This window comes from Juglans microcarpa x Juglans regia, chromosome 4D, assembly GCF_004785595.1.
Source record: "Juglans microcarpa x Juglans regia isolate MS1-56 chromosome 4D, Jm3101_v1.0, whole genome shotgun sequence".
NCBI lineage: Eukaryota > Viridiplantae > Streptophyta > Magnoliopsida > Fagales > Juglandaceae > Juglans > Juglans microcarpa x Juglans regia.
In genome coordinates, this window is record NC_054600.1 from 15,080,749 (window position 1) to 15,106,216 (window position 25,468).

The window sequence follows — 25,468 nt, forward strand, 5'->3', positions numbered from 1 at the left end:
AAATAATAATTTAAGTATCAAATTAAATTATTAATTAACATATAGTTAGTGTAATTGTAAAATATAAAAAAAAATTAAAAATATTATTATTAACAAAATAATATTATATTATTATTTTGATGAATCCAATAGCTAATCCAATATGGGGTTATGGATAGAGAGGTTTTAGATTTATGAAAAATACGTATTTTTCATCAAATTTTAAAGATGAAAATGATGAATCCAATGCTAATGCTCTAAACTTTTATGCCAACACATTTTAAGTTTTATTACAGGATTACATATTATAAAAAATTAATGCTTATATATATATATATATATATATATATATATTTAATGGCATTATATCTTTTGATAGGATGAGGGTATTACGCCATTCATATCCGAACTATATAATAATTTTCTCTTTATCATATAAAGAGGGAGTAAATAGGTTTTTGAAATATTTTTAAAATAATTATATATTATATTTTTTATTGATAAATACTTATATTTATTTTGGAAGTTATGAATTATTTTGAAAAGAGGAAAATTAGGGAAAGATAAGCTTATGATTATGAACACAAACATTAAAAAAAAAAAAAAAATCAACTCTTTCAAATCTCAAAACAAAAATAATATATAAAAATTATATTCTAATAATATTTTAAATTTATAATATTTTTATTCTGTTTTTTTATCTCTCATCTCTCAAAACTCCATAAAACATATTAACTCAAATCATTTATTACTATTCACAAGTTATTTTACGACTTTTAACAAATCATCTCATCTCATTTTATTATCCAAATCAGATAATCTCATCTCAACATCCAAAACACGACTTAAGAGAAAGATTTTGTTAAAATCTTAACATTAATCATGCATGCATGCAATACTTTTCTTTTTTCTTTTTCTTTTTCTTTTTCTTTTTCTTTGAAGCTGCCGTAGATTAAACTTATTTGTTATGCAAATATATTGTTTTCAGAAGGCACATGTTCCCAAACTTCTCAAGTACTTATTCTGACACGTCAAAATTGTATATATACCAACATTAATTAACATGCATGCATGAGTGATAGTCCCATGCAAGACTATTGGAAATTTCTAGCATATCTTTCACTAGTTTTTTGATAAATTAATACTTGGAGTAGTATTTCCCACTAGAGTTAATCTTAATTTCTGGTTCCTTATATACATGTTCTTAATTTATCACCGACTAAGTAATTACTAAGTAAACTAAAACAATCAATTTGGATAAGTTTATATTAGAGCCAAATAGTATTGAATGTTACATGTTAATATTGTTGTAATGTGTTATTATTTATTTTGTTCTTTTTAAACTGATGTTTTGCATTTTAAAGTAAACAACTATCTAATATGTAGTATGCATGCATTGTGTCATGTGTTGATGTATTATTATTTATTTTGTATATAAAAAAAATTAGAAAACGTAAAGGCCTATAAAAATAGCCTTTTGAATTGTTAAAAATATTTTTTTTTTAAAAATGACCTTTTAAAAAGTGTTTAAAATATTTAAAAAGAAAAATCTGGGTATTAAACCAGATATTCGAATTAAAAAAAAAAGTTCTATAAAAACATTTTAAAAGTTTTAAAAATTATTTTTTTAAAAAGGTAATAAACCCGGACATTCGGTTATTTCCCGGATTTTTTCCGAGCTTATCTGGATGGGTAATCACCCGATTTTTAAAATTCGGATCCAATTTTACATCCCTACAAGGGCAGCGCACTATAAGCAGTAGATTGGTGTAAAAGGATAAAATACCAAAGGAGACGCCTGATGTAATTTGAACCAGTGCTAACCCGTTGATAGAGGGGACCAAGTCCAAGTCATTTGGCAACAGGTGCAGCATGTGCACCTATTCAGGACCAATTTTAGTCAAACGAGAACTTATAACTTTTCATTGGTATCCTTTAGTCATCTATAAATAAAATATTTGGCCTATAGATTTATAATATCATAAGCAAATTTTGAAATTTTCTCTCTCTCAAAAAGAATTTCATTTTTGTAAGACTTATTATAAGGATATGTTCATTTTGCAAAAAACAGACTTCTAATTTCTTGGCAGAAGAGTAAAATCTAAGGGTATTCGAGTATAATTTCTTTTGTCCATGATGTAGTTTGACAAATAGATTTGCTCTATGTATTTTAGAGGCAAATTAATAACCTATACGCATATCGTAATTGGTGATTACTAATGGCACATGGTTTGAGGGAGTTTAATACGTATTTTGTAAAACTCGAATGTTTGATGGAGCCAATTTTCAATGCTAACCAAAGAAATTGCACTTCCTTCTGACCAATTTTAAATTAGCATATGTTCTAACTACTCTTAGGCCTTTTGCAAATGAGAATGAGAGAATCGCTCAAATTCGGGCAAGGATCAAAGGGGAACAAGATCATTACATCTACAAAGGACATATGTGCAATGCAATGTCTAACATACTGTTTGGCACTTAACAGATCAAAGCAACCACCAAGGATATGTGGGATGCACTTGAAGGTAAGTATCTTTTAGAAGATGCTATTAGTAAGAAATTTAACGCTACCTAATTTTTCAATTATAAAATAATAGACTTAGGCCTGTTGTTGGATAATTCAATAAACTTATGCGTGTCCTTGGTCAATTCTTCTCAACACAAAATGAAAATAGATGATTGTATATCGGTTTAGTCAATTACCGATAACTTCCACCATCATAGAAAGTCTACAAAAGAAGTTTGGAACATAGAAAGTAGGAACTACTTTTGTAAGATCTAAGCCAACATTTTCATATTAAACAATAAATCAGGCTTAGAGATTATAAAGAAGAGCGTGACTCTTTGACCTAAAATATGCACACAGCAGACAACTCGGACAACCTAACCAATTAGGACATGAAAATCGAAAGAGAAGGAATAATTATTGAAGTAGATAAGATCACTTTACAATATGAATCATAAGGATTTTGAGGTCATGTTTGTAAAGACAAGATCATGTTCAAGAGGTACGAGCCAATAGAAAATGATCATGTTCTTTACATGGGGACTCGTCCACTACAGTAGTTAAAGGCAAAGGGACTATAAATATGGAGTTTACTTGCGGAATAGTTCTTACTCTGAAGGATTTGTATCATATACTAGAAGTTAGAAAGAATCTTGTTTTGGCAGTCTTATGAATAAGTTTGGATTTAAATTTGTTTTTGAGTCAAATAATTTTGTGCTGACCAAATATGTAATTTTGTGTGGAAGGGATATTTGAGTGAAGACATGTTCAAATTTAATAGTAATAATTAATTTAATCTTTTTGCTTACATGCTTAATTTATACAATATATGGCATTGTTGTTTAGAACATATTAATGCTAGAAACCTAAATGATATGGTTAATTAGATTTAATTTATGACTATGTGAAAGATATGGTAGATAAATGTAGAATATGCATGAAAACAAATAAAAAAATTGTGACTTCTTGTAACACCCCCACCTAAAACTTTATTTGATGGATATAAGACTTTAGGCCCTAACACCCCCGGAATGATAGAAGTTGTGTCAGGACAGATAGAGGATGAACAAGATGGATCGCTAGATACAGATGGTTGAAGATGAGTCGTACCTTGAGCGAAGACTAGATATAAGTTTGATGCTCATAAGCATTGACTCTTCATACTTCAGAGCGTATAAAAGAGTTTATCTAACCATGGAACTTGGATTAAGTATTTGTATTAAAGAAATGTTATACTAAGTTTGAACTTAGGGTTATTAATATTATTGGGATGCATTGCATATTAATTTTCATGAACGTGGATATGTAACCTTGTGTTGCATGTACTAACGTTCCAAATCTCCATTACATCCCAAGCAGGGGTTTTGGGACATCACATCTATATGATTTCTTTATATATTATTATGTTTATATAATGCATTCAAAGAATCATATTCACTTGTTAGCTATACAAATGATTTTAAGGTATTGAGAAATACCATCAATTATGGCATTAAGTACACTAGGTTTTCTTTGGTTGAAGGAGGTTTCATTCGATTGTAAAAGGATATACTAATGCCAGTGGGGAACTAAGCATAATGATCATCAATTTAACAGATATTAACCCTTGCTAGAGGAGTAATTTCTTGGGGATCAAAGAAGCAAATGTGCATAATTGACTCAACCAAGGAGGTTGAGCTTATAGCATTGGTTTCTTGTAGCAAAGAGGTAGAGTGGCTAAGAAATTTATTGTTAGAGATCTTGATTTGGTCGAAACCTATGCCACCATTATCTTTGCATATTGGTAGTCAATCTACAATGTCACGGCTCTATAGCCATGCATATAATGGCAACTCTAGGCAGATTAGGTTAAGACATAGCTATGTAAGGCAATTAGTCATAGATGGAGTATTTACAAATGATTTTGTGAGATCTTGCCAAAAATTATCTATTAACTAAAAGACTTTCAAGGGAGTTGGTGTAGAGAACATCAAAGGGGATGAGACAAAAGTCTATACAATAAAATCACCAATAATTAAAACTTGACTAAGGCCCAGCCTACAGTAAGGCCCAAAGCCTTAGGAAAAAGCCTAGTCCATCCCCTAAAATGACATTGTTTTGGCCTTGGGATGTCAAACCCTAATATCCCCATTCTCCTTCTTCTTCTCTACTACTCTCTTTTCCTCCCCGCACTGTCCCCCCCCCCACCCTTATGTGAGTCCCTACTACTTGGGAGTCTACACACCGCCCCTATGTGACAATAGTAGCCCCACACATCACAGTTTGCCTAGCCCTCCACTGTCAACGCCTGACCACTACCCACTTTTCCTAATTGCAGCCGAGCACTGTGGCACCCGTGAAGGAGGTTTCCCGACCTATAATAGGCCGAGACCCCTCCCCTTCTAGCCATTGCTCTATTCCCACTAGTGGCCTCACTCTCCTCCCTCAAATCTTTCTTTCTCCCTCTCACTCGTTTTTTTCTCTATTTTCTCCCTCGGTTTGGGTTCAGTCATTGCTATCCTCCACACTCTATCACCGCTTTTCACTGGTTATCCTCCCCTCCATCTAGCTCTTTGATTTTCTCTCACTCTCTCTCTTTCTCTCCCTCTCGTTCGTTACTAACCTCTCTCTCTTAGGGCTCCATTGCAGCCGCAACCCACCCTACTCCGACGTCACTCACCACCGCAGAACCTCCTGCTTCTCTCTCTCTCTCTCACTCACTTTTTTCCTTGCATTGAAACACCCCACCCCATCTCCTTATTCTCAGCAAGTCACCGCCATAGCCAAACTTCCCTCACTACCACCATTTCCATTGTGGTTTGACATTGAGATCTGATCAGTAAGCCCTTAGTATATATACATACATATATATATATATATATATATCTGTAACTTACTCCCTTTCTGTTTGGGCTGATTTTCTGCCACCAGCACCGTGCTCCTCCTTGTCTAGTGTTTTTGTAATGGCTCCTCCATCTCTCGGTTTCCCCTCCTTGTCTTTCCCTGGCTCTCTATCTCTCCCTCGTCTTCACTATCTCTTTGTCCCAGCAATGCGCGCGTGTACATACACACACACTTGCCCCTTCTCTATCCGAGACTCACAAGACCACTTGGAGGACTGCCTCAACACCCACTGATAGGAACAACCACGACCAGCAAGTGGAGCTCAGGATGCTTCGATCATCTAGAAAGTTTACCTCTACATGATAAGTGATTCTATGGACTAACCTTGAAAATACTATCGATGGAATTGTTATTTCTAGACTGTGTACTGATGTGGTGAATGGTGAGCTGTATGCTGTAGTGAATTGTGATCTGCATGTGGTTGTAGTAATTTGTGAACTGTATACTGAAGTGATGAGATAATTGTGCAATTGTGAATGTGGCCGAGAGCCTCATAAAGTGTAGAGATTATTTTGTGGAGAATTAATAATGTTGAAAATATTGTTCGTAGTTATGTAAATTTTTGATAAATATTTTTTATACGATGTTATTTAATTTATACCTATTTAGTCGAATTCCTATTATTGCACTGTGAGGTTATGCTGGAAAACTTCCTGAACCGACTACGAACAAATGTCTCTGGCCAAGTGAAATCAACTGAGACTTAGAGGGTATAAATGTCTCAGGTCCAATGTGTGCTACATGAAATGGTTTTAGAAGGTATAAATATCTCTAGCCAAGTGAAATCAACTGAGATCTAGAGGGTGTGAATGTCTCGGGTTCAGTGTGTGTTACTTGAAATGATTTTAGAGGTTATAAATATCTCTGGCCAAGTGAAATCAATTGAGACCTAGAGTTTATAAATGTCTCAGGTCTAGTGTATGCCACTTAAAATGGTTTCAGAGGGTATAGATGTCTTTGGCCAAGTGAAATTGACTGAGACCTAGTGGGTATAAGTGTCTCAGGTCAAGTGTGTGTTACTTGAAATGGTTTCAGAGGGTATAAATGTCTCTTACCAGGTGAAACCCAACTGAGACTTAGAGGGTATAAATGTCTCAAGTCTAGTGGATGCCCTTTGACTGGTGGGGGCCAGGCACGTCCGGATAGTTGGTTCGTGGAGATAAGCATGGGGTCTATTTTGTTATGTTTAACTTGAAAGGTTCTGTTGCATAAATGATCATTTTCCTTTTTATTATTACTAATAATATTATAAATGATTGCATAATTTCCTTTTACACATGCATGTATTTTTTTTAGTATTAGACTAGTTCACTTATTTGGATTATGGTTCCAATTCAACTACTACCAATTAGTAAAGCAAGGGGAGCAATCAAACTGCTGCAACAATCATTCTGTTTTGTGTTAGAGTGCACTGAGATTTTGTGAAATATTACTGTGGCAGTCTCACTACGGCTCCTTAGGACCATAGATTTTGAGGCAGATGATGGGTATGGCTATGGTTACAAGCAAGGAGATCCAATTCCGCTAGAAGAATAAGAAGCGAGGTTATTCCCCTGTTGTAATTAAATGTTGTATCTGATTTTTTTTTCATGATTAGTCTAGATGACTGTAATATTTGTTTGTTTATGGGTTAAGACAAGTGACTTATGGATAATTTTATTCTAATGTAATTTTAAATTTTCTAGTATTGTTAATTAGATTTAATGATTGTCTGTTTTATTTTTTAGCTGCTAATATAATTGCACACCATCTTATTGTATGGGTGCACACACTTGTTAATAGTTATCACTAGGGGTGTAAATCTAAACCGGAAAACCGGACCGGACCTGACCGGTTTTACCGATTTTGAACCGGTCCGATCCGGGACTGGTTTTTAGAATGTGAAAACCGGCCGGTTCCGGTCCGGTTTCAGTTTTAGGATTTTTCAAACCAGACCGGACCGGTTGATAAAAAATATATATAAAATAATATTTGTATTATTTTATATATAAGTTTTATACAAAATATTATATATATTAATATATATAAGTTTTATATATTATGTATAATTATAAATTTTTATGTGAAATTTTTATATATAATATATATAATTATATATTCATATATGAAATAATTTCTTATTATAATTTATAAATTATTACATAAAATATTAATACTAAATCACTAAAAGTTTATAACTAATACTAATATTAAATATATAGTTTATAACTAATACTAATATATAACTTATTTATACCAATAGTCTAATATTAATACTATTATAAAGTCTAATATATTAATAAAAGTATAAAACATATTTTTTTAAATTAGTTTTTTTTTATAAACAAATTTTTAATGACAAATTGTGAAACTTACATTTTAAAAAAATCGGAAAACCAGACAAGACCGGACCGAAAACCGGTAAAACCAGAAGTACCGGTTTAGGAGGGTAACCGGTGCATAATCGGTTTTGAAAAATACAAAACCGGTACATACCAGTTCGGTCCTAGATTTTGTCCAAAACCGGACCGGTTACACTCCTAGTTATCACATTGTGCGAGGGATGTTTTACCCTTGTGGCCAACATCTTTATGGATTTTTTCAAATCGCAAGCGGAATCCGAGGGCATCACATCAACTCAACTTTTGGACATATCAAAGCCTGAGTTCACTGAGCAAAATACATTATATGTTCGTGGTTGCAAGCATCGTGATATTAGAATTAGCTTTCAATCTAGTTTATCATCCCAAGGTTTAAAGTTTTTGTTACTGTAATAAAAATGAGAGACTGAGCAATAAGTATTTAATATCCTTATAACATAGCTCTAATAAAGTGTTTAGCTACATGACACTTTCAATTAGTCTACATATATAGTGTCGGAGGTAGTGCCGCCTCCTATACGAAATTTGCTTTACCTATACAGCACTCATGAAACCATCATATAGACACAAGGTCAATCCACGTGTCAGTCTTCTGAACTACCCAAAGAGAAGAGAATTCTTGTGTAAAATATATTCAACTAATCATATAGGATTGCTACTTCAAAGCATGTTCAACATGCCTTCTTGATTAGCTTTGGCACATTTTCACTATGTGAAGGTTTTATTCTAAAAGACACATTTATTTATGTACAAATTTCCCTATTCTAATTGAGATAGATTTTGAAAATTGTGGAGGATTGTAAGAAATATTTTTAAAATAATTACATATTATATTTATTAATAATAATATTTAGAGATTTATTTTGGAAAAGAGAAACTATAAAAAATTTATAAGCTTATGCTTATAACATTTAGGTCGACAATATAAACTATAATTGGTAAATCGCTCAGTAGTATTGACCCCTATGTTAAAGAAGGAATTTTAATGCGTTATTGAGAGGATGAGCTCTATGCAGGCATGGGCATGTAAGCCCAGCAGCCGAAGGGCGGGCGCACAATAAGTTCATGTGAAATGATAAATACCAAAGAATGCGCCTAATTGGATTCGAACCCGTGCCAATGGGTTTGGCTACTGACCGTGTGCCAACCTTCTGGTAGAGGTGCCAATCGTCGTTGGACCAAGTCCAAGGGTTGTGTCATTTGGCAACAGGTGCCGGCCAATTTATTTATTCGAAACTGATTTTAGTCGATTGAGAGGTGGCATCCTTTAGTCATCTATAAACAGGCCAACAGACCTGCATACTTATAATCTCAATAGTAAATTTCGAAATTCTCATTCTTCCAAAAGTATTTCATCTCTTTAAAATTAATTATTAAGATATGTTCATTTTATAGAGAATAGATTTTCAATCTATTAGTAGAATATTAAAATCTACGAGTATACGAGTCTAATTTCCAAATAGACAAACAAATTCATTATGGGTTTTATTGTATCTTGGATGAAAATGTACCAATAATTTGTGTGCAGACCGTTATGTTACTGGTGGCGACTAATATTGTCTTAAAGAAGGTGACATTGCAGCTTTTTATTGACGGTCATCTTTTTTGCACCCACATAAGTTAAAGTCTTTCAATCAAAATATAGAAATTTAAAATATACAATTATTAATACTCACAATTCAAGCTCTTTTTGAACAGAGTATGGAATTCATAATCATAATTGCCATTATGAATATGTCTTGCATAAACTCTTTAAAACTTTTGACCACAAGCATTTTTGTGAAAACTTGGAGTCCGGGCTGGGACTTTCAAACACTTCTGGAAGTTTTTAAGCGTAGTGTCTGATTGACCAACGACCGAAGAGACACACATATATCTTATCCATTCATGTTATTATATTCAGATAGCCAATGATACCTACTCAAAACCATTTTGATTATGGTAAGAGCAGCTTTCGAGAAGCACAGATCGATGAATAAAATAACTTGTTTATAATGTGAAATGAGTTTGGTAGCATGCAATTAGAGGTATTAATATATGTTTGTTTGGGCTATGCAATCCCAAAGCTAGCACGCCCGCCCGCCCGCCCGCCCGCCCACTAGAATCATTTGCCTCTTTTTCTCTGTTTTTTATTTGGATCCTTTCGCCTTTAATTTGTTTTGCATGGAGTCCAATACAATTATTCAGTCAAATAAACTCAATTTCTTGAGGCTTAGGTCATCGTGTTTTGGTCAAGAGTTCAAGATACCATGCATCCATAATAATAATAATACTTGAAAACATATAGTGAGTGGTCTATATCAATCATTATGGGGTATATAATTTATAGAGTAATGTTACATACAATCGTGGAGTGTGCAAGTGTCGTCCGTGCAATCACTTTGAAAAAAAGTGAGATTTATTATTAAAAAAATAATTTTTTTCATGTAATATTATTTTTTCCAAAGTAATTAGGCGGCGCTTGCACACTCACGATTGCAACTATTATTTCTCTAATTTATATGAATTTGTTGTGATTACTGAATCTGTAATAAATTTCATGAGTAGAAAGCAAAAAAGGCTTCCAAGTTAGAAGGAAACATCAAAATAATCCAACACTAGAACATTTATCTTTTTTTCTTTTTTTAATTATTCAACATGAAAATTCTACAACCTTTACCACTATTTTACACTTATTTCATTCTACTATCCAATAAGAGAATACATATTTTTCGAAATGAGCATATATATAATTAATTATACGCAAAAGATCATAATCCTCCCCCCATGTATAGATTGTTTGGACTTCAGAGCTTAGCCGATATACATATATACATGAGATATGATAAAGAGAAAAAAATAACACATGGGTCGATCCTAGATCGACATTATGGGTCCATTTGGATATAAATGTGACATCTCATCTCATCTAATTTTAACTAATAATCTCACTATTATTTACTAATTATTTCATTTCATTTTAATATCCAATCAGGCCATAATTGCTCACACTTTTAATTTTAAGAGCAGACATTCATGACTTTAAATTATTTACAAACAATATTAATGGACGACAACATGCAATAGCCATGCATGTATTCGCTTTCAATACTGATATTTGGAGATCTTCTACACGATGACATTCATGAATTTTAGCTTGGTGGTTTTCAATTTGTCACGTTAAAACGATGCTAAAAATACATGTGCAGCTGAACCTCGACGGAGTAGAGCAAGGAGAATTAAAGGCTTTCCACTTGTATGGGTGACATGCATCTGCAGGTTCATGCACTTTTCTAAAGAGTTAAAAGGAGCTATATTATTATTGGCGATTCTGCTTGTCTTAATCTAATATATGTTCCCTTTATGCTTTCCCTTTTCCCTTTTCTTGATCATTCTTAAGACTATATTATATATATATATATATATTGGATTGTTATAAATAAATAAAAAAGAAGAAGAGATTATCGTGTTCTTCAGGTAAGAAGACATGGTCGACTCTCTAGGCTAATGATCACATGTTGTTTTTGATTAGGCCACTTTCATGGTTCAAGGTTTCTAGAGGTACTAGTCAAATTATTTAAATGATAATTATTTAAAATATATATACACGATATTATTAATTTTGACTGATTAATACAATGACATGATTTAAGATGAAGAAGAAAATATTTCATTACAATAAATACGATGCATTCATCAACATATATATTGGTCATGATCCCTCGCATTCTTGGGGCCTATCCGACATCATGTTTATTCATGACGTCGGATAGGCCCCATCTTGAAAGCAACGTGCTAATTCATATATATATATATATATATATATATAATATTCGTAATCACCAAAGCAAAACTACTTTTTAGGGACATGGTACATATAATAGCACAACACTTTATGCCCATTGGTTTCTCAAGCACTAATAATTCTTTTTTTCTGAAGGCCATTTTTTTTTTCAAAGATCTTATATAGAGATGTATATAAATTTCCAATATTATATGACAAATCCCAGCAGTAATCTCTCAAGAATCGCCTACAAGTATCAATTCGGAAAAATTTAGATTTTGGAGAAAGGAAATTATTTTTTAATAATTTTAATTTTTTTTAAATATTTAAAAAGATTAAAAAAATGTATAAAAAAATAAACTTTTGGCTTGGTGGCTATAGTACCAGTGTTTTTAATTTCGTACCGTACTGACCAGTACGGCCGATACAGGTATCATATATATTTCGTACCGGCCTATATTTCGACATTTACCGGCCGATATTTCGGCCTTTCATTTTTTTTTTTTTTCAAACTACAAACTTATTTTTTTACATCTAATTCAGATTATGTTATTTATAATTTATATATATATATATTTATATATAATTTATTTATATATAGATTATTATTTTAAAATATAATTTATATATATAATTTATTTATATATCGATTATTTTGAAATAATACACAAAACCGTAACGATGTCAAAATATTTCATTTCAATACCATATTCGATATGGTATTTAAAATATTATACGGTATTACTGTCCATTAGAGAAATCAGCAACGCTGTGTGACCATTTGAGTTGGACAGATCGCTAGAGGCCAGTAGGATTATACAGCAGTACTCTAGTGCTATTGTAGGTCCGACTGCATGCAGTGCACTGTCGTTTCATTTTGTCTCTCTATTTTAATCGCTTCGCTGATGTATTTATTCATTTTAGTCATTGTTGACAAAAGAGAATTTAATTTATTAAATAGATTTAAAATTAAAAATTTTACAAATTTCACATGACTACATTGGGTCGCAACTCAAAGACTGACCGGTTTAAATTTACAATTTATGTCAACTCATATCACTCATTTTATTACTATTTATTATTATTTATCAATTTTAATTCACAATTCTTATTACTATTTATAATTTATCTCATTATTATTTACAATTTATCTCAACTCATTTTTAAATCCAAACGATACTAAAATGAGAAGGCATCATTTCGTTTTAATTTGTTTTTATAACTCTTAATGAAACGATAAACATGAATTTATATATTAGTAGATGAAGCATTAATGAATTAAGCTGCATTAGTTTATCGACAAAAAATAGATAGTACTGGAAGGTGCCAAAAGAATAGTAGTACTTGACAATTGACATGGATCATCTAAATTAATATGAAGTTGTTCAGTCCATCAGCTGTGAAAATGCAAAGATAAATCCTCGACCCCATGCAAGACTTTTTGGCTATATATATATATATATATATATATATATATATATATATATATATATATATATATATATATATATATATATATATATATAGTCTGGTGAGATCATGAATTATAAATAGAAAAAACATTAGAAACTTCTTATTTAGAGTAGGGAAAAAGAAGATTGTGACATGCAGTCGTGCTTGCAACTTGTAAGATATTATTATTATAATACACCACTGGTTGTTCATGTGCCACGCAGTGAAGGCCGTAAGCATTGTACAGTTGAAAGTTGAATACTCCTCAAACATTTTACAAAATATAAAATAAAATAAAATAAAAAACAAACGAAGATTTTCCAAGAAAGTGGTGATCTTTTCCCAGAATTTCATATTCCAGAATTTATATAAAAAACGAGCTAGAAATTAGAGAGAATCTAAAAGTTGATGCTGGTGAGTGGCGACTAGGTAGCTAGCATTCTCAGATGATGAATATTATGAATCAGTTACTATTCATTCTCACACTTTTCATTTATAATTTTTTCAATAGTGTATGGATGTTTTTTTATAAATGTATAAGAGTATTTTTCATAAGATATAAGGTGTGGAGTGATAAATAGTAACTGACGATAAGAATGAGTTTTCATCTAAGATATGCGCAAAAGTTCCTCCAAATAGTCGGGACCCAAATCCTCCAACACCACCATATGATTTTCCGACTTCAACTCCTCCTCTTTGATGATCTTCTTCCTACTCTTTGGCTTACTCTTCATGGAATGCCTTTTCTTTAACTCCAAAACCGGGGAGCATCCCTCCTCATATTCATACTTCATCTTGTGAAGAGACTCGCGGACCATCTCTGCAGGAAAGTTGAGGACAGCCATTGAACCCCTCAGTGCAAATGCAGCTTGATCATAAGCCAAAGCTGCAGCCTCAGCAGTGTCAAAAGTTCCTATCCAAACTCTCACACCATTCCTTGTAGAATCCCTTATCTCCGCTGCATACTTCCCCCATGGCCGCCTTCTGACCCCTCGGTAGGAAATCTCATCTCCTTCCTTCATGGCCTCCTCCTCCTCCTCCAGTACTTCAGCAGTGGCTCTTGAATTCACTTCCTCCTGATCTTTGACAACATGATGATCAAGGCCGCCGGAGGATATGGTTTCGGATGCACGGTCGTTAGTGGCTTCGGCTAAGACACGAAAAAGAAGCATTTCTTGGGAGTCATTTTCATTGAAAGGAAGGGCCGGTTGGTTTTCATAACTGTGCATGCAGTTCAATGACAGAGATTCTAGATCAGCGGTAAATGAAGAGGAGGAGGAGAAGTGATCTGAATTATATGGGCATTGAAAGAATGAGGAACCCATTTTGGATTGAATATTTCTTGCTGGTCAAGAGAAAAGTTAAAAGGTTCAAGCCTTTATATAGGCACGATGGGAGGGAAACTGGTAAGTTTAAAACGTACTACTACTAGCAAGAATACACACGCACCATTGATGAAAAAGATTGAAACAAGGTGGAATTACATGAACATTGCAGCTCCACTACAATTTGGTGTCGTTAGTGAGACCCAAATAGTAGTTGATGCACGTGAGTCAAAGGCGGCGGCCAGGTCAAGTTATAATTATTGCATAGTATGACATCATCTGGATGATTTCATCCCAATGTACATTTTCGTTTAATTTTGGACTCCACTTGCCACACCCAATTTATAAATGCCATACTGGCTAGGGCAAAACCCATCAATCTATCCTGTCCTACTGACGAAATCAAACGCCACCAGGCTATAATATCCATAAAGATTAGCAGATGAACATAAGCCATGTATCTCCGGGACGAGAAAAAAGAGAGAAGACCAAATTCTGGTCTTAAATCATCAAGATCTAGTTTTCTTTTTTATTATTATTATTATTTCTGGGCTTCTTCTTTTATGTATATATTATCTTTGAATAATTATAAAATAGTTTGTAAACAGTAATAAAATAGTTTAAATTAAGATATTTTATTGCATTTAGAAAAATAGAAAGAAAAAATTGAATAAAAATTTTATAACTTAGTTAAAAACATTGTTTGAATATTATGTTTTAATATTATTTTTGTTTTAAAATTTAAAAAAATTATATTATTTTTTGTATTCGTTTGAGAGTTTAAAAAAATTGTAATAATTAAATAATGATTAAACGAAAAAGTTGGAGATTTAAAATTAAAAACTATTTTGTATTTGAATCATATTTGAGAAGGAAATATCTGAAAATCTTTAAAAATACTTGAGAATACTTGCGTTCCCAAACTAGTCCAGTGATTAAATTTTCCACATAAACATTCAAACAAATGGAATTAAAACTTACTTGATCATGACAAACTAGGACTTGTTTAGATAGAGAAATGATTTCATTTCATCTTATAATTATAATTTTTTTTTAAATTTTTACACAAAATATAATAAATAATTTAACTTTTTCAAATCACAAAATAATAATAATATTAAAAAAATAATATTCTAATAATATTTTATTCAACTTATCTAAAATCATCTCATCTTATTTTACTATTCAAATCAATCCTTATTGAATACATGATTTCCTATATAATTACGGTCAAACATATTACAGCTACTTACAGCTATAATTACGGTCAAACACTGAAAACATATATATATATATATATATATATATATATATATATATATATATATTGGTTTCCTACACTTTAACCCTTGACAAAAGACCGTTCTTGACCAATTATTTTTGGTTTTGCATGTGCTCTTGACCAATTTCGAGCTCTATTCGTAGAATCAAGCGACATGTTGAGCAAGTCGAGCTCTTTCGTGTATTCTATACATGTAAAACATGTACGTGGGTCACCGTAGTATTAATTGCATGAGTGGTGGCAATTGATTTGGACACTACCATAGTCCTGCCAAAAGAAAGGAGGCTGTTTCTCACACCCTCTCTGGACACTGTCATTCTACATGAGTTGGTCTGCATTTTGTCACTATTGTTTCAGGATGGCACCAAAATTTTAGCTTCCTCTTGTTCATTCAACCTTTCTCCCCGAATTTTTTTAGACAATTACTATATATATAAAAAGATTATATAAAAATAAATCTACAAATTAACTTGACTTCACGTGATGCGTTAAATCTATTTTACATTAAAAGTAACTTTACAATCCGACATATTGCATCAAGTCACGTCAATTTGTAAATTTACTTTTATGTAATCCCTTTGTGGATAAAGTATTTCTCATTTTTTGATATGCTAAAATTTTCTCATAACCGCATATATAAATTCATCTCAACTTACTTTATACATTATAATCTAAAAAGTTAAATTCTTCTCAACTTAAAAATGTTAAACATATTTCGACTTAAAAAATGTTAAATTCATCTTGATAAGACATAAAATATTATTATTTACGACTTAATTTTAACTCGTCTCAATATCTAAATGCAACCTATAGTCTAGTTGGGCATTGATGAAGAATATATTTATAGTCTTATAAATTCTGTTGTTTTTGCGGCCTTAGCTCAATTAATCTAATAGGTTTTTTTTTTTTTTCCCACCTTTTCGGCCTCACTTTGGTCTTTTTCCTGGGCCCATGATGCATGTACAAGATTGTAGAACAGGCACAATCTGACCCAATTAAGGGGTTGGATCCGGTTTGCTATTTCCCCAACTTTGAATCAATTGAATTTAGCCCACAATAAGGCTAAGTTGAAATTTGTTATCTTAGATACCCAAGTTTTTGTAAACGAGACACCTTGTTAAAGAAGCCTTGGTTCGATGAGATAGCCAGACCCAAGCGACCATTGCCATGTACAAGACCAAGGTCCAACACCAGCAGGAGCTCCTTTTTTTTTTTTTTCTTTTTTTTTTCTTTTTTTTCCCTTGCTTTTTCAACTTTGCTGCTCTTATTAAAGTGACGAGCTTTTTCTTTTGAGCAGTGTTATTTGAATGTTTTACGTAACATATAAAAAAAAATTATTTTTTTCAAATTTTAAATTTAATTTTAAATTTTATACATCATACACAACATATAATTTCTATTACGTAATTTAATTTGTAAAATTTAAAATTTATTTTTCAAATTAAATTGTACTATATAAATAATATATGATGTAAAAAATTTTAAATAGAATTATTCTTTTCTTAAGCAGCATCGAATCATCATAATTAATTAAATAAACTAAGGTGCCCATAATTTCTTAGTCGCTCACAGGGAAGGTTGTATTTTCAAATAATATTAACATTAGAAAAAAATCTACTCTTCATGCATTTTCTTATTATCATCTCATCATCTCATGATGTGGTATTAGATGGTAGACTCACAAGTAAAATATAATAAATAGTATTCAAATATATAATGTTACATTATGAGATGATGAGAAGATGATGTTAATTAGGATAATGAGTAATATTACTCTTAAACCAAACACTAAAATAGATGAAACAACACTAAAATATGTAAATAATAGGTAACATAATTCGAACAAAATGTAAAAAACATAGATGAATATGAGATTGAGGAAGAGGGCAATAAAAATAGTGGAGGTTTAAAGAAGCATTCCTAGATTGAAGAGTCATCCGATGGAGAGGGTTGGAGCCGAGTGAGATCACTACAAGTAAATCGATCGAAATGGAGTTAACCCAAAGCAATGTTGAGGAAAAAGACTCTAGAATGTCACTTGGAATATACTCATGGCAAGCGTCGATGTATATAATCCGTAGTTATGTTCCTTTGTGCTATTAATTTTTAGGTCAATCTGATCATATACACATCCTTTTTAGTTATATTCGACTTAAAATTAGATCTTTGTGCTTTTGTTTTAGAAATAACACATTGTCATTTCAATTATCTAAAAGAAAAATTCTATTCATCGTCATCCTACATACTACATTTATTTTTAATTTTTTTAATTTTTTCTCTTACTAAATGTGTGATGTATGGATGATGAGTAAAAGAATTCAATTAATTTAAGAAGAATAAAATAAAAAAAAATGTAGCGCGTAGGAATGAGGAGTAACAAATCTCTATTTAAAAATATAACCTATGGTCAAGTTTTCCATCCATGAACATTAATAAGAAACGTGTTGCTCAATCATAATCTGCCATGCGCCTACCATAATAGTTTTTAAAAAATAAATTAGAATTTTTATAATACGAAAAAAGTTTTTATTATTAAAAAGGTCAAAAACTTAAAAGAAAGAAAAGAAAATATCAAAGGACAACCAATAATGATATAAAAATTCCAAGCGCTCTTCTCTTTTAAATAATTCTATTTGAAGGTCTTTAATTAACTTTTTAGCTTCCTCAGTTTTTACATAGTTAGTGTAAAAATTACTAGCTCACAATTTAAATTTTGCAAATAATTTTCTAACCCTATAATTCATGGAAGTCTCTGTTTCACCCTAATTGTTTCTATTAAATTACAGTTTGCCAGTAGCTTTTTATTATTTTCATTTTGGCCCCTAAAGCTTTACTAAAATTGTATTTTAATCAATATTTTCACAATTTTTTCTCACGGGTCAATTTTTTTTTTTCCTACTCTTATTCGTATTCTCACTAAAAATTAATTTAAACATCAAAATATTCCAAGGGGTCAAATTCTCCAAAATTCTTTTAAATCTCTATTATTCACTTGCGTTTTATTACACTTTTAATTTTGCAAGTTTTCGTCTACGTTTAGGTAGTGAGAATACTTGAAAAGTGTTGAGAATGTTTATGAATAATAATGAAAAAGTAATAAAAAAATAATAATAAAATATTAAAAAGTAAGTAAAAAGTAATGAATAGTAAAAAATAAATATAAAATAATAATAAAATAAAAAATAATAGTGAGAGTACTTCAAATACTCTCACTTGCCAAACACATCTTCATGATTCAAATTGAGATAAAGTTTGGTACTAAATTCAACTACCAATGTCATTACATTAATTATGTTAGTTTCTGATAAGACGGCATCATATAACGGTGTCAGGCAATTCTTTGTAGAATTGTCCTATGCAACCGTGGTGCAATCGTGATCCACGACACTTTACTAAAACGATCGCGTTTCATAGATGAAGAAGTAACATTTTTTTCATTTTGTAAACATGTCGTTTTGGACAAATTTTAATCCCCGCATATGCCCTCTCCCCCCTTCTCCTTCAAACTCTCCCTCCCTCTTCATCTTTGTCAACGTGAACCATAAGCTCCGACTACCTCACTTCTTATTCGATTGTATGTAGCATTTCTATCTATCAAAAGTGTGAGCAATAACCATGGAGATTTTCACTTGTCAATGGTGCAAAGGCTGAACCCTACAAACTCGTTGAAAATCGTCATCAACAATGCCACTAGAGTTGGAACTCCCACTCCCTCTCCTTCTCAACTTTCAGGCTTCCCAGCCTGTTTAGCCCCCACTCACAAAAAGAAAAATTATAACAGCTTCTTGTCAATCTTCCCGATCTTGTAAGCCTATCTTTCATGGATTAAATTAGAAGTCAAATTCCATAAGATTCCATAGTGGTAGCTTATCTTCAGCTATCCACAAGAAGAAATTGTACAGGTTTGCGAATTGGTCGAGGTATTTGCAAACTAGAACTTGGGGGAAAGTTGTGATATGGGTTTGGGAGAACTAAAATAGGGTTTGCGAACCAAGAGAGTTCTGCAAATTACGTAATAAGCGAATTGGAACTGGAAGAAAGTGGTTTGCAAACCAAAACCAAACTGGGAGAAAGTCTGGATTTGGGAGAACTCGAATCAAATTTCTTCGCCGGAACTGCATTTGATTATGCTTCTTCTTCTTCTTCTTGTTTTGTCTTTTGCTTTTTTTTTTTTTTTTAATTTCTCGTTGACGCCGACTCCACCCATGACTGTATATAGCAGAATTTGAAATCAAATCAACTATGTCAACACAAATTTTTTAAATAAAAATATTATGTATAGTCATTTTTACGTATTATTTATGTACTCCAATAACGTGATTGACCATATCACTTACAATGAACTCGTACTCATTTCACACTTGCAACGAGCTCATCACGTGGTCACATTCTAAAATCATACCCATTTCACACTTAACTTTGGGTGGGTTGTTTGAGGGAAAATTGTTTCAATAATTAATTCTATTTACAAGAAAAGAAATAGTTTTCCTGAATTTGGGTTTCAATTGAAAATAATTTTTTTTGTTTTTCTAAAATAACACTTTCTGTAATATTTTACGTAAATATTCTTTTTTAATAATGAGACTAACTTGTGAAGATAGAATCTTATAATAGCTCTTTTATTTTGCTTATATAAGAATTTTTATAATAACTAAGAAAATAATATAAAAATCTAGGAATGCTATGTATTTTTATAAGATAGTCTCAGATTTTTAAACTTTTTTAATGTAAAAAAAAAAAAGGCTTTTTTTTATGGTCCGTAATTTATTTCAAAGAAAAACATTAGTCAATAATGATTTTAAATTTTCACACACATAATAAGAAAATCGCGTAAAAAGTCCGAAAAATCATCATTTGTCTTACGAAAAACAATCTATTTAGAAATGGAAAATCTTAATCCTACAGAGAATATCTATAGAGAGTGGGTACCGATTATAAATTTATTTTATTTAATAGTTAAAGAAATACTTTTTAATGACTTTGTGAATTTTCTTTTCCTTTCAAAATTGTTTAAGGTATTTAAAAAATTATTTGAAAAAAAAAATTACATGCATCGATGAGGAATCCTCGGTGAGGTAGCATCACCCTTTAGAAATTGATTTCCTATTTTTTTTTTAAAAAAACACAAAGGAAGAAAGAAATTGATTTCCTAAACATACTTTCTGTTGTTTGTTACACATAATATTTTACGTAAATAGATTTTTTAACACTGGTGATTTTTTTCTCTCTCTCTTAAAAAAAGCTTCCAAACCTAGATTTGGTTTTTTTGCCGGAGATGAGGGCTTTCCCCTCCTCCTTCTCCTCTTTCTCCATCTACTATGTTTGTCTATAAAGTTAGTTCTATTTTCTTAATTTGTTTGTTTCTTCCAAAGCCAAAAACGATAGATTTGTAGTTTTTCGACGACAATCAAGAGACACACATGGTACGAGAAGGCACCCAGGCCGCCAATCGTTCAGAGAGAAGTAGCAGTTTCTTGATAATCGTCGTGTGTGGGCCTCAGGCACCGCCAACAACTTTGTGTGGGCTTCATGGACCACCCCTTCAGGGAGTTTTTCTTACGACATGCGTTGGACCAATGGATTCGTCACTATCATATCCTTCAGATTTGACTGTTGTGGCTGCAAGGAGATAGGCGGATGGGCCCACGAGCTGTCACAGATTTTGATGTCTACCGGAGTTGGTCTAAGTTTTAATCCGTCCATTTTTACCTCTTTCTTATTATTTTCCTTATTATTTTTCACAGATTTTGTTAGGATACTCCTATATCTAGATAGTTTAGTAAAAATATTTGAATCATTGGAGCCTGACGATTACCACCTCCTCTTTAATCCTTTGGTGGTCTGTCTCCGCCACGACCCATGAGCTCTACCTTTTTTAATTTTGCCCTTGGCACAGAAATCACATGGACTCCTTTGAGAGAGTGTGGAGTTTTGCAACGATGTATAACGTGATGGAGTTTGGATTTTTTTATCTTACTTTTTATTATAAGCATTGTTCTATTTCACCACAGGATCGTGAAGACGAGGCAGTGGACTTTCCCAACAGCCACTTCAAGACAAAATACAATCACTATAATCATCATGGACTACGGTTATAGAACTACAATCCCACACTTGGATTGTATAAAAGCCCGCCACTTTGTACGGCTCCCTCTTAGTAGGGAAGGGTATGAAACATTTATTTGTTTTTAGTGTCAATTTCTTTTTCTGTTTATATAGTGATGTATTAGTTAAGAAATGGTGTTTGTAGGGGTCCTCATATCCCTTATGTATGTATTTATGTATCCCTTAATTATAATATATCGAACTTGCTTTGGAAAAAAAGTTTTTTTTTAACAATAAATGCGGTATTAATACAACCAAATAAACTTTTCCACTATAGCAAATATAATTTGAATGTTACATAATTTTATCGAATAAAGAATTTCACCTCCCATACCATTAGGTGTAATAACTCTAGCATATAAAACCTAACTAATCTTAGTGCATTATTTATTGAAAAAAAAGGGACAACAAAACAAAAATATGTGAAAGAAAATTGATACGTGAAAATCAAGATAATCAATCAAAAAATGTATCTAAATGAAAAAACAAACAAACAAACAAAATGTATCTATAGATAGATGTCTATATATGACAAACATGATAGACCCCATCAACTGCAATATCTATTCTACAATGAAAGAGGCCATGCTTCATGAACACTAGATTTTCTTTGAGTTTACATTGCACAATTACGTTTTTGCCCTCATTTGCACAACTATATTTTTGTCCTCTAATTCATCATTAAAAATACAATTAAATTTTCTATTATTTTAATATTTATTTCTCATTAACAGGGGGTTTTGTTAAAGTTCACATTATCCCCATTTGCACAATTACGTTTTTTGTCCTCATTTGCACAATTAAATAATAATAATGATGATGATGATGATGATGATGGTGGTGATGATGAACTTACAAAAAATCTAAATTGAAGATTTTGGTTTATTGAACTTTTGTGGAACAAATTAACAACATAGGATTTGTTTTTATATTTCTTCTTAGTTTTAAAAATAATAATATTTTTTGTATATAATATATTTAAAAAATAACAATTATCTTCAAGTTTTTTTTTTTTTAAGAAGAGCTGGAAATCACATGTTCAATAGTGACCCCCGAGCGAATTTATTAATAAAGCCCTCACTTTTATGGTAGAAGAATACCGTGGTAACAATTAAGGCCCATAGGTAAACCCAACAAGACCGCGACCAAGAAAACATTTTATGACAATCCTATGGAAAGAATAAGAAAACAAAACCACAAAAAACCAGACAACTAGCATCTTAAAGATGGGAGGGCTAAGAAATCTAAATGGAGCAATTCTTTGAGAATCCGAGGCATATCACATTTATTAGAAAAAACCAACTCAGTGCCTGAGGCCACTTCCTTGGCTAACCAATCTGCCAATCGGCAACGCACAATGCGAGACAATCCAACAAGTTCTTCCCAAAAATCATCTAGGTACCATACCATATCTTCCTCTATTCCACCAAGAAATAACAACCATTGAATCCATTTCTACTATCATATTAGAAATATGTAAAGATTTACAAATTCTTAAACCTTGAAGGAGTGCCAGAAGTTCTGCTTTGTTATTAGAACCGAAACCAATATGAGAGGCATAAGCCTGAACAAGACGACTTGAGTCATTTCGAATAACCACACCAATGCCACAAGTGCCCGGATTTTCCAGACTTCTACCATCTGTATTCAATTTGTACCATCCCGACGACAATTTTAACCACTTAACCACTTTGCAACAAGGAGCTTTAGGCACAACCAGCTTAATCCAAAAGGCCTCTAGAATCATGTCATCCCAGCGAGACAAATTAATAGGATTCTTTGCTACATGGCAAAGGGAACCTAGCCACCACAAATAGAATGAACAAAAGCTTCATGAGTTTCCAGAATACCTTCCATACAAGCAAGGCATCTTCTCCTCCATAGGTGCCAAGTAACAATGATGGGAAGAATGCTCCTATAAAACCCACTTGAGAAGAAGAGCTAGCATGCCTAAACCAAGACCCAGAATTCTACTTCCAAGATCTGCCAAGAGGAATTCCAAATAGAGTGCCAAAAAATGACCATACTTTTTGAGAAAAATCACCCTAAAAAAGCACATGATTAATATCTTCAAGATGACCTACATTACAACAATCACATTTAGAAATAAGAGGAATACCAATTCGGCGCAATCTTTCATCCACGCTCAAGGCCATGTGCCAAACCCTCCAAAAATGTATAGACATTTTTAATGGAAGACTTTTATGCCAAATCCAATTATGCCCACCAAGACTATAACCTCTGATATGAATACAATGCCAAGCAGATTTAGTAGAGAACATACTTGTCTCTGTAGGAGTCCGAGCAATCACATCCTTTCCAGAAGAAGGCCCATATAATGAGACCAAAATCTCATCCACCTTTTCCTGCCTAACTAAGTTATCCAGAAGATCCACATCCCAACTATCCGACAACCTGCACACTTTTAGCATGTGTGAACCCACGAATGGCATCTCATTAATTAAGGGACCATTATCCTTCCACTTGTCATACCAGAAAGAAATCTCTCATTCTTTAAGTTTCCACTTAGAATTATTCAGCAACAACGGGATACAATTAGCAACCATTTTCCAAAATCTAGACCCTTTGGTGGCCCTATTAAAAACCAAGGCTTTGAGCCCACATGTTTTGCTTTGAAAAAATTAGCCCATAGAGAAGTACCTTGTAAAAGTTTCCAAGCAAAGCACATTTGTAAGGCTCTCTGAATGTCTTAGAGATGATGTAACCCAAGACCACCTTCTTCATTAGGGGTGCAAAGATATTTCCAAGCCACCTATTTATTTTTATCTCTCCCATTGAACTCTCCCCAAAAGAAGGAGCTCATCAACATGTGAAGCTTGGTGATAGTAGCTTGAGGGACCTGTAAAATAGCAAAGAGGTGAATCGCCATGCTAGATATAACATGCCTTAACAGAACTAGTTTTCCACCATAAGATAATAGTCACATCTTCTAACCGCTGATTTTTTTGCCTCACTTTATCCACCATGCCTTCTAGATAAGACTGCTTAAGGCACCCCAAAATAATTAGAACACCTAGATATTTAAAAGGAAAAGTCCCTTCCATGAATCCAGTACGACATAAAAGACTCCGCTTGCGCATAAGGAAAATTTTGTCCAAACAATAAAACGTTGTTTTCTGAATATTAATAGACTGACCCGACCACCTCTCATATTGACTCAGAATGGTCTGAAGTACTCGAACCGATTTCTGACTTCCATTAGAAAAAATATTACATCATCAACATACATCAAATGAGAAATAATAGGCGTACCTCGAGCCTGATAGAAATGACCAAATTTATTCTCTCTCACGCTGCCATGAATCATCTGGGATAGGACCTCTTGCTAAATGATAAGCATATAAGGTGACAAAGGATCCCCTTGACGAAAACCGTGACCTCCTAGGAAGAAACCCTTGATCATGCCATTCATTATAACCGAATAACCGAAAACCACGGGCTAGAAATACAAGTATTCACCAAGTCACAGAATTGAGAAGAAAAACCAAACATTCGCAAGACTGTAATTAAAAAAGCCCAATCCACACGATCATAAGCTTTCGCCATATCCACTTTCAACATAATCTTTTCCCCATGAATTCTTTTGTTAATAGAATGAACTATTTCCTGGATGAAACTAATGTTCTCAAAGATACTTCTGCTAGGGATAAAGGCTCCTTGCTCTGAAGATATTAGGCGAGGAAGGAGACCTGTTAATCGATTCATAATAATCTTGAAGCAAATTTGATAAAAAACAGAACAAAGGCTAATGGGGCAAAATTTATCAAAACCTGTAGGCGAATCCACCTTTGG

General features: G+C 32.5%; 1 protein-coding gene across 1 annotated transcript; it reads right to left on the reverse strand.

Annotated features, from left to right (window-relative positions):
* Nucleotides 1–13,517: 13,517 nt before the first annotated feature.
* On the reverse strand, nucleotides 13,518–14,313 carry LOC121259151 (ethylene-response factor C3-like). Its single transcript, XM_041160646.1, has one exon. The coding sequence runs from the start codon at nucleotides 14,266–14,268 to the stop codon at nucleotides 13,552–13,554; it is 717 nt and encodes a 238-aa protein (XP_041016580.1). The 5' UTR covers nucleotides 14,269–14,313; the 3' UTR covers nucleotides 13,518–13,551.
* Nucleotides 14,314–25,468: the final 11,155 nt, after the last annotated feature.